This window comes from Sturnira hondurensis, unplaced genomic scaffold (genome assembly GCF_014824575.4).
Source record: "Sturnira hondurensis isolate 20B ecotype Veracruz unplaced genomic scaffold, ASM1482457v3 Scaffold0015659, whole genome shotgun sequence".
Taxonomy (NCBI): Eukaryota; Metazoa; Chordata; class Mammalia; order Chiroptera; family Phyllostomidae; genus Sturnira; species Sturnira hondurensis.
Window position 1 is genome coordinate 1,757,196 of NW_028088290.1, and position 17,709 is coordinate 1,774,904.

Here is a 17,709-nt window from a genome sequence, read left to right on the forward strand (position 1 = left end):
ATGAGTAAAATACCTAGGAATAAACCTAACCATGGATGTAAAAGATCTATACTTGGGGAATTAGAAGACATAGAAGGAAAGAAACAGAAGAACATATAAATAAGTGGAAGCATATACTTCCACTAGTTCATGGATAAGAAGAATTAACAGCAGTAAAATACCCCCACTATCTAAAGCAATCTATAGATTTAATGCAATTCCTATCAAGATTCCAATGACATATTTCACAGAACTAGGTCAAATATTTAAAAATTTATATAGAACCACAAAGGGGCCCACACAGCAACAGTGATCCTGAAAAGGAAGAACCAAGTTGGAGGAATCACACTATCTAATATGAAACTGTACCATAACACTATAGTTATTAAAACAGCATAGTACTGGCATAAAAACAGACATAGATCAATGGAGCAGAATAGAGAGCCCAGAAATAACCCACACCTTTATAGTCAGTTAGTATTTAACAGAAGAAGCAAACACATACAATGAGCTAAAGAAAGTTTATTCAATAAATGCTGTTAGGGAAATTGGACAGATATGTGCAGAAAAATGAAACTAGATCACCTTTTTATGCCATACACTAGAATAAATTCAAATGGATCAAAGACTTAACTGTTACATTTGAAACCATAAAAATCACAGAAGAAAACATAGGTGGCAAAATCTCAGATATTGCTTGTAGCAATATTTTATCAGATATATCTCCACAGCAAGGGAAACAGAAAAAAATAAATGAGACTATATCAAACTATAAAAAGTTCTTGCACAGTAAAGGAAATAATCAACAGAATAAAAAGATAACCCACAGAATAGAAGAACATATTTACCAATATATCTAAAAAGGGTGTTAATATCCAAAATTTACAAAGAACTTACAAAATGCACCAACCCCCCTAACAATTTAGTTAAAAAATGGGCCAAAGACCTAAATGGATACTTTTCCAAAGAGGACATACAGATGCTCAATAAACAGACATATGAAACGATGCTCAACGTCAGTAATCATCAGACAAATGCAAATTAAAACCACAATTAGATATCATCTCCCACCCGTCAGAATGGCCATCATCAATAAATCAACAAACAAGTCCTGGCGAGGATATAGACAAAGGGGAACACTTTTGCACTGCTGGTGGGAATGCAGACTGGTGCAACCACGGTGGGAATCAGTATGGAGATATCTCAAAAAATTAAAAAGGCATCTGCCTTTTGATCTAGTGATCCCATTTCTGGGAATATATCTGAAGGAATCCAAAACACTAATTTGAAAGAACACAAACACCCCTGTGTTCACTGCAGCATTTTTTACAATTGCCAAGATAGGGAAATCAGTCCAAGTGTCAATCAGTACATGAGTGGATAAAACAACTATGGGACATCTACAGATTGGAATTCTGCTCAGCTATAAAAAAAAAGAAGAAGAAGAAAATGTTACCCTTTGCAACAGTATGAATGAACCTGGAGAATATTATGCTAAGTGAAATAAATCAGTTAGAGAAAGAGAAATACTGTAAGATTTCACTCATATGTGGAATCTAATGAACAAACTGAACTAACAAGCAAAACATAAGACTCATAGATGGAGAGCGGATGATAGCTAGTGGGAGTGGCCGTTAGAGGGTGGAGTGATTGAGCAAAGAGGAAAAGATTCATGGACATGGGCAACAGTGTTGTCATTGCCTGGGGTGGGGAGATGTATAAGGGGACTAAATTGTAATGGAAAAAATACAACAAAAACGTTATACCTGAGCCTTGGATGGTGTGGCTCAGTGGACTGAGTGCCAGCCTGAGAAGCAAAGGGTCAGTGGTTCTATTCCCAGTCAGGGCACATGGCTGGGTTGCAGGCTAGGTCCTCAGTAGGGGGCACATGAGAGGCAACCACTGATGTTGAGAGGCAAACCACATTGATGTTTCTCTCCCTCTCTTTCTCCCTCCCTTCCCCTCTCTCTAAAAATAAGTAAATAAAATCTTTAAAAAATTATACCTGAAATAGTACAACCCAGTAGGGTATACTGGTCCTCAGTCCTTATACTCCAGGCCCCCAAATCTCATCACCCTCCCTATAATAACATCAACCAGACCCAAGGCTATGGTTTTTGTGAACAGCTTTCTTTTTTGGCAATCATTGTTCCTCTGAATCCTTATTGCACATTTTAAATACTATTAACATGAAAATTTAAGACAACATGTATAAGATCACAATGAGGAAAAAAATTACTTGATCAAGAAAAATCTGGAGTTTGTAAGACTCTTTAAGTGATTCCTGAATAAGTGCACTGCTTGCTTTTGTCTGATTCAACGATTCAATCAAATCTTTATTTTCCAAAATATTGCCTTGAGATGTGGCGAGTGTCTGTAGAAAAATTAACAAAATAATTTTAACATTACTATATACCTGAGTCAATTAAGAAAATTCATATTAACGATCATTAACTTAATGATATGTATAACTTATGTTATTGTCAAGAATCTCAATATTTTATGTCCATAAGAATGACATAGGAAATCTTTATACTATATTGTCAAAACAGTGCACATATATTAATTTTATCAATCTAATGAAAAAATAAATGTAAATCATAATTTCCTACTACTTTTTAATGCTTCTTTGAAATTCTGACCATAAACAGGTAATTAATTAGTGAAATAATCCAATATAAAGACAATATTTGTTTAAAAACTGCTTGTCTTAAACATTATTTCCTAAAATCTCATACTCCAATACATCTATTTTTTTCTGTTTGAATTTTGATTTTAAGATATATATATCAATAAGTCTTTGACACAACAAAAACCTGCTGGGGATACTATTAATTTTTAAGGAAACAATAGTTTCTCATATTCATTAAAAAAGAAATATAATACAAAACATCCTGAATAACTGAATTTTACCTCTAAAAGTGATTCTTCAAGCTTGGCTAACTGTATTTTCTTATCTTCTTCCTGTTGTAAGAGTTTTGTTTTCTGTTCCTCTAAATCAGGTTTTTCATGCTGAATAGTTAAAGCCAAAAGCTTAAATAAAAAATTATGAGCATGGTTATTCCAACAATAAAGTTCAAAGAACATAAAACAAAACAAAAACTTCCCACACACTGGCCTTATGTTTGGCCAAATTCTACAGGTAATATCATACTACGTGTTCCGTTGTATCTTTCTCATTGAATATACAAGACACCTTCACAATTATTTCTGTGAAGAAATAAACTGATTAATAAACTGTTAAATATTACAGGACAGATATAAGAAACTGCATTACTTAACATATCAACATGAAATATTTAGTTCCAGAATTAGATTACATATACAAAAATTCTGGAAGCTAGTATTTTTTCACTGTTAAGTATTTGCATAATGAAATAAGAGTTATCTTAAACTACATTATCATCAAAACAACAGTGAGATACCACTTCACATCCCCTAGTAGGGCTACAATTAATAAAACAAATAATAAGTGTTAGCAAGAGTGTGGAGAGAGTGGAACACTCATACATTGTTAGTGAGAAAGCAAAACAGCTCAGCCACTTTGCAAAACTTTGTTCTTCAAAATGTTAAGTTACCGTAAGACCCAACATTAAACTAAAAAAGTAAGTGAATTGTACACTTTGTATGGGTGAATTGTATGGTATGTGAATTAAATCTTAATAAAGCTGTTTCTAAAAACTGCTCTGTCAAATTCTTCATTTTGAAACTTCTAATTAGGAAATGACACTGGCATATCATAAAATGTATAATTCAAAACCTGCTATATAAGCATCTTCTCTAATTTTTGTTAAAGATCTAAATAGCCACTTTCAATAATTACTATGGAGAGCTTTTAGAAAAAAGAAGAAATTTTGGCGCTGGCCGGGTGAATCACTTGGTTGGTACATAAAACCACACACCAAAATGTTACTAGTTAAATGATCTGGGCACATACAGAAGGCAACTGATTGATGTCTCTTGCACCAATGTTTCCCTCTCTCTCTTCTTTCTCTTTTTCTCCTTCTCCTTTTCTTTCCCCTCCCCCTTCTCCTTCTTCGTCCTTGCTCTCTTTCTCTCTCCCACTCTGTCTAACCCCCTCCCCGGACATGTACAGGAGGCAACTGATCAATGTCTCTGCCACCCATGTTTCTCTCCCTTTCTCTCTACCCTCCCCCCTTACTATCTCTGTAAAATCAATAAACATATCTTCATGTGAGGATTTAAAAAACGGAAGCAATTTTGTCAATCAATTCTGCCACATTTTGAATAATTTGTCCATTGTTTTATTAATAAGAAAAATCACGTCAAAAGATAATGTTCATAAAAATATACGTCGTGAGCTACATGATATAAAAATATTTTAAAAGGAAGTTTTTAAAAATTACAATAAGGTAAAACTTATAACAAATACACATGCTATCATACAAATCAAAAGAGGAAATATCTATTGTTAGATGAATAAAACTACAAGATGATATTCAAAAAGTCAACAAGTATACCTTTAAAGAAAAAATGAGAAAGTATGTAAGTAAATGTCTAGACATTAAAATTTATTTTGAAATTCATACTAATAAACTATAAACTGATAAAGGGAATTCAAAGATGCATATGATCTGAGGAAAAAATGAATTTGAATAGGAACAAAGATCCTCAACTAGTTTAATATGTCAACTAAATGCAATTTTCACACTTAAATTTATTTTTAAAATTAAAAACAAATAAAGTACCTGTTCTTAACCTCTGTGTTCCTTCCATTTCTCATATTCTACCATATATGACCAAAAAAAGACTTAAAGTTATACTGAAAGAATCAGCAATTTATCATTAGCAACAAACATACAAGTCTACCACAAATGATAGATGAAATAAACCTATATGATTTATGCTAATTTTAAAGTATATTTTCAAAAGATTAAATGCTAATCAGTTTAACAAAATAGCTTCCCACTCAAAATATCTAAAGGATATACAAAACTAAAAAATAGTTCTAAGGTAAATAATAATAAATGTATACCTGTCCACGTAACCCACTTCTTGTTGTAGTAAAGTTCACCTCGGTAACAATGGAAGCTGCATCCGGTGGAATAAAGGGATTTGGGTTTCTCGTTGACAGAAAAAGGCGAAATTCTTCATTGTAGTCAATCATTTTTTCACCTATTTGTACCACATAGCGTGGTCCTATTTTTTAAAAATGACACAATTAGTTGGCCCGAATATTCTCTATTTTGCTACATGACATTAAAAATATAATCTTCTGGTATTTATAAATATAGTTTATATTATAGGCTTTTCAATAGAGCCCAAACAATAGCAACAGTTAAGCTATTCAAGGTATTAACCAGCATGCTTTATGGACTGGCACTTAGGCAAGCAGTTGTGAGCGATGCTCATGGAGATGACCCTGGGACACTGAAGCATCAAGAGTACCTACACTTACATTCAATATGGTTTTAATGTTGACTCTATGTTTTACATTCCAAATCTTTCCAAAATAATACAATAAATTACAGATTACAAAAAAACACAAACCAAATTATATATTATAATGTATTTCTAAATCCATCAGTTAAAAAGTGTTTCTTACAACTAGCAGCAAAGACGGAACTCTAGGAGACAGATTTAACTGATCAAAACCTAGGATTATTGACATATGAGAAATTACAGAGTTACTACTAATCAATCAAAAAGGGATTTATTCAGACCACCATACAGGTTCATTAATGACAAGAAGTTAAACTAAGAAAAATAAAGTTCTGCCTTATAAAGGAATACATTCTACAATAAAAAACAATTATATTCACTGTAAAACATATTGAGAGAAATTATCAATTATATCCATAACCTATGATATTTTAAAATGACAGCAAATAATTGATTTTCAAGTATAAAATTTGTACCATCAAAGATTATTTTCAAAGGTTAAGAAAAATATTGTAAGGAATTTTTCAGAACAGCAGATAAATTTTAAAATTTTACTGAAAAACTTTATGTTAATGTGAAAACAGTTTAAAAAACACTTTCTGATAAAAGAAACACTAATGCCCCAGAAAACAAAATCTAAATAATAGTGAACTTCTATCATTATCAGAGAAATACAAAATTTTTAAAAGATTTTATTTATTTATCTTTAGAGGGGAAGGGAAGGAGAGAGGGAGAGAAATATCAATGTACAGTGGCGTCTCGTGTGTCCCCTGGTAAGAACTGGCCTGCAACCCAGGCATGTGCCCTGACTGGGAATTAACCGTGATCCTTCGGTTCACAGGCCTGTGCTCAATCCGATGAGCTATGCCAGCCAGGGCTGAGAAATACAAATTTTAAAGCCTAATGTAATACTTCTACAATTACTGGTATGATTCAAGAAACCTTATGCAACATAAAGGCAAAGAAAACCACCCCTCATAACATCTGAGTCAAAACATTAAAACGACAAAGAAACATTTTACAGCATCAGAGAAAACTGACACACCACCCTCAAAGAGGCAACAACAAAACAAGGTTTGTTCTCAACAGTAATGACATAAGTAATGACATAATGAAGAGGATGGAATAAAAACTCTAAAGTGCTACAGAAAATAATTGTTAACCCAGAATTCATGACAAAGAAAAATCCTTCGAAAATGAAAGAAAAAGAAGTTTGTGTCCACTGGCCCATCTCTAAATGATATATTAAAGTAAATCATTCTGACAAAAAAGGGATAATTCAGGTGAAAATGAGAAGATAAATAGAAGAAATGCTGAGAGAATTTAAGGATACAAGAAAGGGCAAATATGTGTAAATATAGATTTTAAACACAATTGTTTATGAGGAACATGATAATACATCACAACAAAATGCAAAGGCAGGCAGAGGGTATACGTAGTTAAAGTGCAGTCCTTGGAGAAGCGGCAAAGTATATATTTGTATTAAAATAATAAGTCAAAGTTGTGTATTGTTATATGTAAACATTAAGAAATCATAACAACTGATCCAAAAATCAGGTTTATTAGAAAACTATATCTGTTATTGCATGAATTCATTAACTATATTAAATTATATATATGTATATGCATGTGTGTATATATATATTTCATATATATAATAATAAACACTGCATGGTAAATGAAAATGCAAAACCAAATGATATATCACCATTAGGAGGCTTTATAAGACCAACAAAAATTTGAAAGTAAAGGCATGCAAAAGAATTACCATGAACTCACTAGCTCCCAAAACTGCTTGAAATAATTCTAACATCACACTAAAAAACTTCAGAAATTTCTAGAAATAAATAAGGACACTTAATAGTGCTAATAGAAAATAAGAGAACAGGAAGATACCACATTTCAGGATATGTATGCATCGAAAAACAGCTCCAAAATATTTAAATCAAAAATTGACAACACTAAAAGCAAAATTAACAAATTAAAAATCATACAGACTTTAAGATATTCTCTCAATACACACACAAAAAAAACAAAACAAAACAGTAAAGACATGGAAGATAACAATACAATTTATAAATGATGTAACTGACTTTAGAGAAAATTGAAATAACCCTTAGTGAGACTCCCAGCCAAGATGGAGGCATAGGTAGACACACTGGGCCTCCTCCCAAAACCAAAAGAAGGAAAACAACAATTTAAAAACAAAAACAACCAGAACTGAAAGAAAACTGAAGTATATGGAAGTCTGACAACCAAAGAGTTAAAGGAACATTCATCCAGACCAGTAGGAGGGGCTGAGACAGGCAGCCAGGTGGAGAGGACTCAGGCAAGGTGTCATTGTGGAGTGGGCCTTCCCACATTCATGTGCAGGGAAACAATTCATTCATAAACGGGGAAACAATTGAGGAGCAAAACTGGGCTTAAGGGCAGGGAAATTAAGGCTCAAACCTCTGATTGAAAACTCCCGTGGGGGTTGAAGAGCCAGCAGGAGAAACTCCCAGCCTCACAGGAGAGTTTGTTGGAAAGACTAACAGGGTCCTAGATAATACAAAACCACCCACCAGGAATCAGCACCAGAAGGGCCCAATTTGCTTGTGGGTAGCAGGAGGAAGTGAATGAAATCTGGCAGAGAGCTGAGCAAGCACCATTGTTCCCTCTCAGACCCCTTCCCCCATATATAGCATCACAACTGAACAACTGCGTTACCACTCCCGGGTGAATACCTATGTAGCCCCTCACTACATAACAGGTGTGCCAAGACCAAAAAAAAAAGAAAGAAAGAAAACCCAGCCCAAATGAAATAAAAGATCAAAGCTCCAGAAAAAATACAACTAAGCAATGAATAGACAGCCAACTTATCAGATGCACAGTTCAAAACACTGGTAATCATGATGCTCACAGAATTGGTTGAATTTGGTCACAAATTAAATGAAAAAATGAAGGCTATGCTAAGTGAAATGAAGGAAAATGCACAGGGAACCAATAGTGATGGGAAGGAAACTGGGACTCAAATCAATGGAGTGGACCAGAAGGAAGAAACATCCAACCAGAAAATAATGAAGAAACAAGAATTCAAAAAAAATGAGGAGAGGCTTAGGAACCTCCAGGACATCTTTAAAAGTTCCAACACCTGAATTGTAGGGGTATGAGAAGGAGAAGAGGATGCACAACAAACTGAAAACTTATTTGAACAAATAATGAAGAAGAACTTCCCTAATCTAGCAAAGGAAATAGACTTCCATGAAGTCCAGGAAGCTTAGAGAGTCCCAAAGTTGGTCCAAGGAGGAACACACCAAGGCACATCATCATTACATTACCCAAGATGAAAGATAAGGAGAGAATCTTAAAAGCAGCAAGACAAAAAGAGAGAGTTACCTACAAAGGAGTGCCCATCAGACTGTGAGCTGATTTCTCAAAAGAGACCTTGCAGGCAAGAAGGGGCTGGAAAGAGGTATTCCAAGTCATGAAAGGCAAGGACCTACATCCAAGATTGCTCTATCCAGCAAAGCTTTCATTTAGAATGGAAGGGCAGATAAAGTGCTTCTCAGATAAGGTCAAGTTAAAGGAGTTCATCATCACCAAGCCCTTATTTTATAACATTTTATATAAAATGTTAAAGAGATTTATCTAAGGAAAAGAAGAAGAAAGGAAGCCCTGGCTGGTACAGCTCAGTGGATTGAGCTTGGGCTAGGAACCAAAGTCAGCAGTTCAATTCCTAGTTAGGGCACATGCCCGGGTTGCAGGCCAAGTCCCCAGTGGGGGCCATGTGAGAGGCAACCACACATTGATGTTTCTCTCCCTCTCTTTCTCCCTCCCTTCTTCTCTCTCTAAATAAATAAATAAATCTTTAATAAAAAGAAAAAGAAGATAAAAAATATGAACAGTAAAGTGACAGCAAATTCACAGTTATTAACAACTACACCTAAACCAAAAACAAAAGCAAACTAGGCAAACAACTAGAACAAGAACAGAACCACAGAAACAGAGAACATATGGTGGATTAACAACAGGGGAGTGGGAGGGGGAAAGAGGGATAAAAATACAGAGAATAAGTAGCATAGATGGTAGGTAGAAAATTAGACAGGGGGAGGGTAAGAATACTGCAAGAAATATAGAAGCCAAAGAACATATGTATGACCCACAGAAATGAACTACACAGGGTAATGTGGGTGGGAGTGTGTGTGCAGGGCAGAGGGGAGCAAAGGAGGGAAAATGGGACAACTGTAATAGCATAATCAATAAAATATATTTTAAAATCTAAAAAAACAAAGTAACTACTAACAATATTCACATAATTTTCAACTGTATATGGAAAGTATATAAAAAACAACCAGTATCAGATCATAAACACAGCTTCAGCAGAATTAAAAAAATCTGACACATAATAGTAAGCTCTCTGACCACAGAGAGCTTAATGGAATTAAACTAAAAGTCAATTTACAAAAAAGGTAATTAGAAAACGTCCAATTCCTTGGGAATTAACACGAAAAAAATACTAAGTAATACATAAATCAAAGCAGAAATCAAAACTTGTGCCATAAAGCTAAAGAAAAACTTAGAGGGAAATTTATAAACATAAATACATATATTAAGAAAAAAAATGAAATAGCACTATTTTTTGAATACCAAGATTTCTAATTTCCATTTCAAGAGTATAAAAAAAAATGACCAAAGATAATCTAAGTAAAATAATAGTAATGAAATAGTAAAGAGTAAAAATCAGTTTAAAAATACAGTAGAGTCAGAGGAATTTAATGTAGAGCATAGGCAACAGAAGTCAATGATATAGTTGTATCTTTGTACAATGATGAAAAATTAATAAACTTATCATGATCACTTTATAAAGTATACAGATGTCAAATGACTATTGTCCACCTGAAACTATTACAACATGTATGTTGTCTACAATTTTAAAAAATCATATGAATATACTGTTTCAAATATAATAAACAATTATATCTTTTTCATGATTGTTAATAAAATGTTCTATCAAATTAAAATGAGATATATATATATGAAAAATAATATAACTAAGAAAAATCAACAAAGTTAAAAGTTAGTATTAAAAAGATTAATAAAATTGATAAATCCTTAGCCCTGGCTGGTGTAGCTCAGTGGAATGAGCATGAGCGCGGGCCTGCAAACCACACGATTGCAGTTTGATTCCCAGTCAGGGCACATGCCTGGGTTGCAGGCCAGTTCCCAGCAGGGGACACATGAGAGGCAACCATATACTGATATTTCTCTCCTTCTCTCCTTCCCTTCCCCTCTAACGATAAATAAATAAAATCTAAAAAATATTGATAAACCCTTATCAAGACTGCTGAGTGAAGAATGACTAGATTAACAACTGAAGGAGTCAGCCACAGATGGTACATCCCTGGTAATCTCGAAAAGGCTGCCTAAGGCAAGACTGGGACAGCCCCTGATATCACCAGAGGTGGATCCAGAAAGATAAAACAGTGGTAATACATAGATGCTACCAAGACAGAATCTACCATGGTCTTCTCCAGGATTTGTAATATTTTCTTCCCTGTGTAGTTCTTTAACATTAATTTCTTGTCCTTCAAGCTTGTGCGTATTAGGCACTAGATTTTATTATAGTTTATTACAATTCTCATATTTTGCTCTTCCCTTCTCTACTCCACTTTACCTTGCTGTTTCTTCTTATTATTTTCATTTTAAATTTTGTTTTCTCTCTTGCTACAACTTGTTTCCATTGTGTACCTTACTATTTCTCCCCAATATAGTTTCTCCCCAAAATTGTTTCTCAAAAACAATCTTCCTGTCAATGGTCATCTTACATTCTTTTTCTTGCTCTTAAAATACCTGTGTTCTCTCTCCACCTTTAGCAATCTTCACTCATTGGTTGTGGATAAGGCTGTCTGTCATTCTTGCAGTTTTTAAATTTTGTTGAAGATTTCTAGATCTTCACTATTATTGTATTTCAAATCTCAAATTTTACTGTTCCCCTCTCCTACCTCATTATGCCTTCATCCAGCCTGTTCTTTTTTTCATCTAAAATTTAACTTTTACCTGTCTTAGCCTATATTTTTTCTCTTCTATATATTTTGCCTTTCATCCTGCCTTTTCTTTTTTTCATCTCAAATTTTAATTTTTTCCCTTTCTTAGCCTGGTTTTTGTTCCTCACTCTTAGTATACCCTCTTCATCTATAATCTCAAAATCACTTCCCTTTCCTCTACACATTTCTCAAGCTTTTCTTTATTCCCTCTTATTGCCATCCCATGTGTACTAAATTTGGCTCACTTGTTGTTGATAGTGCTCTGGTAGATCTTTTCTCGAATTTGTTTCCTACTTTTCTATTATTTATTTACTTTCTTTTTCATTTTTCCCTCCTCAAGTTATTTTTTCTGTTTTGAACTTAACACTACATGTTTATCGTTCTCTTACTGCATTCCACATTTTTCATTCCCCTTTTCATTTTCAATGTAAATTTTACTTTCTCTCTTTACATTGCACCAATTCCCTACTCTTATTAGTGAGTGTCTCTTTACCCTCTCAAAATCATTTTTCTTTCAGTTACTCATCTCCCATTTTTTTCTCTTTTTGTAAAATAGTCTTAATCTCTTTATGTCCTTATTAATACTGGTTCATTTGCTGTTGACATGGGATTGTGTGTGGGAGTGATTTTCCTGGGTGTGTATGTTTCCTGGGCTGTGTGGTTTTGTTCTGACAGCACCTGCACACTAGCACACAAGACGTGGTGGGTGAAGAGACCCTCAGTCGGCCAGCTGGAGAGAAAGACCCACCAAAGAGAGACCCTACGGCAATTAAAACCCAATTATATCCAGAGAGCCAACACAGAGCCAACACAAACAGCATGAAGGGCATCCCAAGAGCATCAAGAAGAGCAGCAGATCAAGGAGACTGCACCACTGAATCCCACAGGTTTCCTACCATAGGAATTGAAAAAATAAGGAGAGGGAGTCAAAGCAGATCAATTTAAGAAGTAGAAGCAAACAAGCAGAGTTTCCCCAAAAATAGGCAGAAAAGAAAGAACCTGTGATTAAAAGAAAAGGAGGAATCCCTAGAAAGAATGCTAAATGAAACAAAGGCAAGTAAACTATTACACATTGAGTTCAAAACAATGGTTATAACGAAGCTCAAGGAACTCAGTGAGAATTACAAAGAACTACAGGGAGGTTACCAGGAACTCACTGCCTTCTCCATATGTATGTGTATACACTTTGCAGACACTTCACATGACATACATATGCAGTTATCTGTATGCACCTTTCCTAATTCACTTTTCATTACTTTCTAATCAACAATGTCTGGGTTAGGTACCTGTGCAGAAAAGAGGGTAACAAAGCAGCTGCAGTCATGAGACTGCTAATGTTAGTAAGGCCTGCTTGCAAAATAGACCCATAACCAGGATCTGAGAACTTGGATCTTGGGAGGGTTCTCAAGAATCCTGAGTGACTCACTGTGCTTAAACTGTTTGTGTAAGAAATGTGGTTTATGATGAACACCTGCTTCCCTTTGGGAAGTCTGGAATTTTGCTATATGCCAGGAAGAATGCTTCCAGTGAAAACTTTGGGCACTAAGTCTCTCACAAATTTCCTTGGAAGACAATATCTCACAACTCAAGTCGGTCCACTGGAGTCACATAGGATGTGCTGGGGAAATTAAGCACATCCTAGTTTCTCAGTTTGTTCTTTATTTCCATGTCTCTGGTTCTATTTTGCTCACTTGCTTGTTTCATTGATTAGGTTCCATTTATAGGTGTGATTGTATGGTATTTGTCTATCATGGCCTGGCTTTTTTCACTTAGCAGAATATTCTCCAGTTCCATCCACAATGCCATGAGGGGTAGGAGTTCCCTGCGGGGGAAATTAAGCACATCTTATGGGACTCCAATGGACAGACTCGTGGAAACCTGCACATGGTTTCTTGACGCCTCACTTCATACAATGTGTCTTTTCTCTTTTCTGACTTTGCTTTGTATCCCTTCCCTGCAATAAATATGAGCTATTAATACAACTACATGGGGTCCTGTGAGTCTTCCTAATAAAACACTGGACCTAGGAACTCTTGGAGATCCCCAATGCAGTGACTCTTCAATAAAGGCATTTTTAGAATTTGTTTACTTGCTGTTACTATTAGATTATGATGACATTACCATTACCTTTCAAAAAAGTTTCTAATATTTCCTCAGAGTCAGTGGCAAGACAAAATAAAGTCAGTTATTTAGTCAATTATTTTGAACATTTAAAAAATAGTTACTGTACGGAAACCATCATATATTTACCTTGAGCAACCAGATCTCGTCTCAGTAATGGATAAAGAACAGGTTCTACACCATCCATCTCTTGTATAACAAGGGTTTTCCCAAAACGTACTGCCAACTCAAGAGCTGTGATAAAGTTACCATCCTAAGAGAATAACAGGAGTGTATATTAATTCCTTTATTTCCTTAAGATTTATTAAAATCCTTACAAATAATGAATAAAAATATTAACAGGAATGCTATGAATATTTTAAAATTTAATATTCATGTCAGCAATTCAAATTATTTATGATTGCTTTTCTCACTTTATGTACTTGGCAATGAGTTGTTTTTGTTGAATAAATTATCAAATAAGTAATTTCATAAATAATTCAAATAGAGATATAAGGAAAACAAGAATTTTTACATTAACAATAAAAAAAGCTTTTTTTGATCTTTCATTATAGTTTCAAAATGATGTAGAAACAATTTTTCAAATTCTATACGCAATAAGTTACTAATCCAACTCCTAGTAACAACTACTTTGACCCTGGCTGGGTTGCTCAGTTGGTTTGAGTGTCATGCTATACACCAAAAGGTTGTGGGTTTGGTCCTGGATTGGGGCACAGGTGGGAGGCAACGATTGACGTTTTTCTCTTATATCAGTGTTCTTCTCTCCTTTTCTCTCTCTCTAAAAATTGGTGAGCACAGCCTCAGGAGATGATTGAAAAATAAAAAGAACTACTTTGGTTATGTTCAAAATCAAACATATGATAGAAGAAAAAAAGAAGAAAAAAGGCAAGATGATAAATTCCAGTAAACTTTTCTTTGTGTAGTAGGCCTAAGCATAGTGAAAAGAACCTCTAGACAAAATCCTATAACCATGCAAGAATTCTGAGGCTTTCTGGCTAAAAAAAAGAATAGTTCTGAGTATCACTTCAGGCCTCCAACAGTGGTTAAAATAAATTAAATATCTGAAGTAGTAATTATTAAGATCTCCTACTGGAAGTCATAAGTAAGATTAAAGTGTTATGTACATTATCTAATTCACAGTTATTCTTAACACAAATGAGGTAAATATCCCTATATGATAAATGAAGTATACTTTAAAGAGGTGATTTTTCAATCACCTGAAGAATATCTATGAAAATTAATCATATACTAAGCCTTCCTCAAAAGGAAAAAAACTGGCCAAAATTAACTTCTTTTGCAAAATAAATATGATCATGAGAAGTCACAACCCAAAAGAATATGATTAAATTTCAGTGACAATATGTCAAATCTTAGGACACATCAAAGACATCCTTGGTGAGATACAGGGACAGGAAATTATTAAGAGACATTGAAACTACAAGTATGTTACAGGTCCAGCTCTCCAAGATAACTTAGTAACTCTTCTTTCTGCAAGATCGTATACTTGTGACCTTAATCATTCAGTGTAAATGCTTAACTTGACTGTCATTTCCATGAGGGCAGAACTGTGACTACTTTACTCACCATTAAATTCTAAGGGCTTAGATCAATGCCCTGCACTTAGAAGGAATCAAACATTCTTTTTTAAATTGACTTGGAAGGAGAAACATAGATTATTTTTCCATGTATTTATGTAGTCATTGGTTGATTCTGGTATGTGCCCTGACCGGGGATGGAATCCACAACCTTCGCACGATCGGAACAATGCTCTAACCAACTGAGCTACCCAGTCAGGGCTCAAACAAATACTCTTATTCTTTTTTACAAGTTAGAAGACTGAAGCTAAGAGAGTTACATTTCTTTCTCCAGATCCCAGACCAGGTAAGTTATAGGACTAAGCTCTGAATCTATGTTTTCCGACTGTAGGCCCAGACTTCTTTTCACCATATGATGCCCTTACTAGTTGGTAACTAAATTAGAAGTAATACATACCTGCTGGTTAATAACTTCCAAACGCGAGTCTTTCAAATGTGTTTTTAACCATTCTGTAGCTTGAGAAGAAGGGTCTATAAGAAATGGGCATACTCGACTCTAGGTCAAAGAAAATTATAAGTTTTTAATAAATGGAAATAGTTCCATAAAAATTACAAATCAATTATTGAGTTAGTTTTTCTCTTAAGCTTGGGGAATATAAATATGCAACCATGAAGAAAAATTAAAGGTACAGATTTTTAGCTTCACCAGAGGATACATTAGTAAATTTTAGAGTGATAAGTAATTAATATTAGATAATTAAATCTACCACAATGAAATAAGTATACTCCCATGTACTGCACAGTAACAGACAATGGGAATTAAGAATATAGTAAGCAAGAGCTCTAGAAACAATCAAGTTATTGCCTAACTTTATATACCCTTTGGTTGAATAAAACATAAAGACTTTAAAGAGGGAAGTATGAACTGAATGAAACATAAAGGCCTTAAAAGAGAAGTATGAACTAATTACAAAAGTATTACTAAAATACTTATCAATATAATTCTTGTATTTAAAACATTAATTCTTATAAAGCAGTACATTGTTAATATTGCAAAAAAGTATCCTAGAAAAAATTACATAGGTAATAATTTAAGATCTAATGAACTAGGATAAATACATTACAGAATACCCTTCACTAATGAAACTCTGAAATAAATATATATATGGTCTGTCCAGAAGGTATCCAGCCATGTAATATGAAAAAGAGACATTTATTGAAGAAGATACAAGATACAAGAAACACAGTACATAGGACAATGACGCCTCAGTCCCCTTCAAAGTAGGCACCTTGGGACCTCACACAGTTCTCCCAATCACCATCAGCTGCCCCATTATATTTTCCTATATCTCATCGATGGTCTGATATCTTTTTCCCTTTCACCTAAAAATCACCTAAAAGACTAAAAAGGTGATTTTAGTTTTGAAAAAAGCCAGTAGTTGCAGGGTGCCAAATATGGGCTGTAAGGGGGCTGAGTCACCTGGGTGATTTGATGTTTTACCAAAAAACTCTGCTTGAGACATGATGCATGGGCAGGCACACTGTCATGATGAAGTTGCAAATCACCAGTTGCCCATAGCTGTTGCTTTCTGAATCATCCAATTGCTTTCTGTAGAGGAATGCTCAAGCTGAACACAAAATCTGATGCAGATTCACTGCTCTACTAACTGAGTCATTTTAAATGCAATGGCCACACAGTGCACATGCTCACTGAACAGCATCTACTGCCCCCACTGACTAGTACAGTGAAGTCATCATTGTTCACATATGTGCGTCCCAGTCCACTCACTTTGGCTGCCAGGTTACATCAATGTCATGCAAACCATTCTTATTATATTAACAATGGCTGCACTTTTATTCTTATTATATTAACAATGGCCAAACAGAACGAAATATTTTTAAAATATATTTTATATACACACTCATAAATGAAAAATGTAAATATATGTAAATCTATGTAAATTTTTAAAGCCATCTAATAATCATTGCTACCTAGTAAATCAGAGTTAAATAACAATGACTGGCCTAATTTATTTTTTAATTTTCACATTTGATAACTATAATACAGATGTGGACTATAGGGATGAGATAACATGTGAAGTCTAAGTGAAACAAATTCACTTAGACTTCAGTGAAGGTATGTTAGACCTGAGGTATGTCTAATAAGAACAAGATGTTTTTTCAGTGACACACCAAAAATGAAGTGGGTAATGCAGACCACCTGTCCCAGGAACAAAGAGCATTTTACCAGTAACATTGTTTAAAATTGCCAGCATATGGTGATAATAAAGAGCTGACTGAGTTTAAAACAGCTTTATTACTGCTTTAAAATTCTCTCCAGACAATGCATCTCCTTTTTTCTTGCACCCAGAGTGGATGCCCACTGCAGTCCCTCCATGTCACTATTTATGACCTTTACCCAGCATCTATGTCTGGAAGTTCCACTTACTGCTCCATCATACAGATCTCCTATTCCCAGCAAAATGAGATGGTTAGTAAAGATCCTCTCACATATTACTAACAACACTACACCTGGGACTTTAGATCTTATTTATATTAGCATTCAACAGCAAACATTCCTTTTACAAGTCTACTAGATTTTGCCTAACTGTGAAAATACTTTACAATTTTAAAAAAGTTCTTAC

General features: G+C 34.4%; 1 protein-coding gene across 2 annotated transcripts in view; it reads right to left on the reverse strand.

The window, feature by feature from the left end:
• Positions 1 to 17,709, reverse strand: part of DYNC2H1 (dynein cytoplasmic 2 heavy chain 1) — a 346,577-nt gene that overhangs the window by 177,166 nt on the left and 151,702 nt on the right. For both annotated transcript variants that reach the window (XM_037065338.1, XM_037065337.1), the window contains 5 exons: positions 15,522 to 15,620; positions 13,659 to 13,782; positions 4,976 to 5,139; positions 2,893 to 3,012; positions 2,219 to 2,353 (listed from right to left, as the gene is read on the reverse strand). In XM_037065338.1, coding sequence (XP_036921233.1) covers positions 2,219 to 2,353; positions 2,893 to 3,012; positions 4,976 to 5,139; positions 13,659 to 13,782; positions 15,522 to 15,620 — 642 coding nt within the window. The remainder of the gene's footprint in view (positions 1 to 2,218; positions 2,354 to 2,892; positions 3,013 to 4,975; positions 5,140 to 13,658; positions 13,783 to 15,521; positions 15,621 to 17,709) is intronic.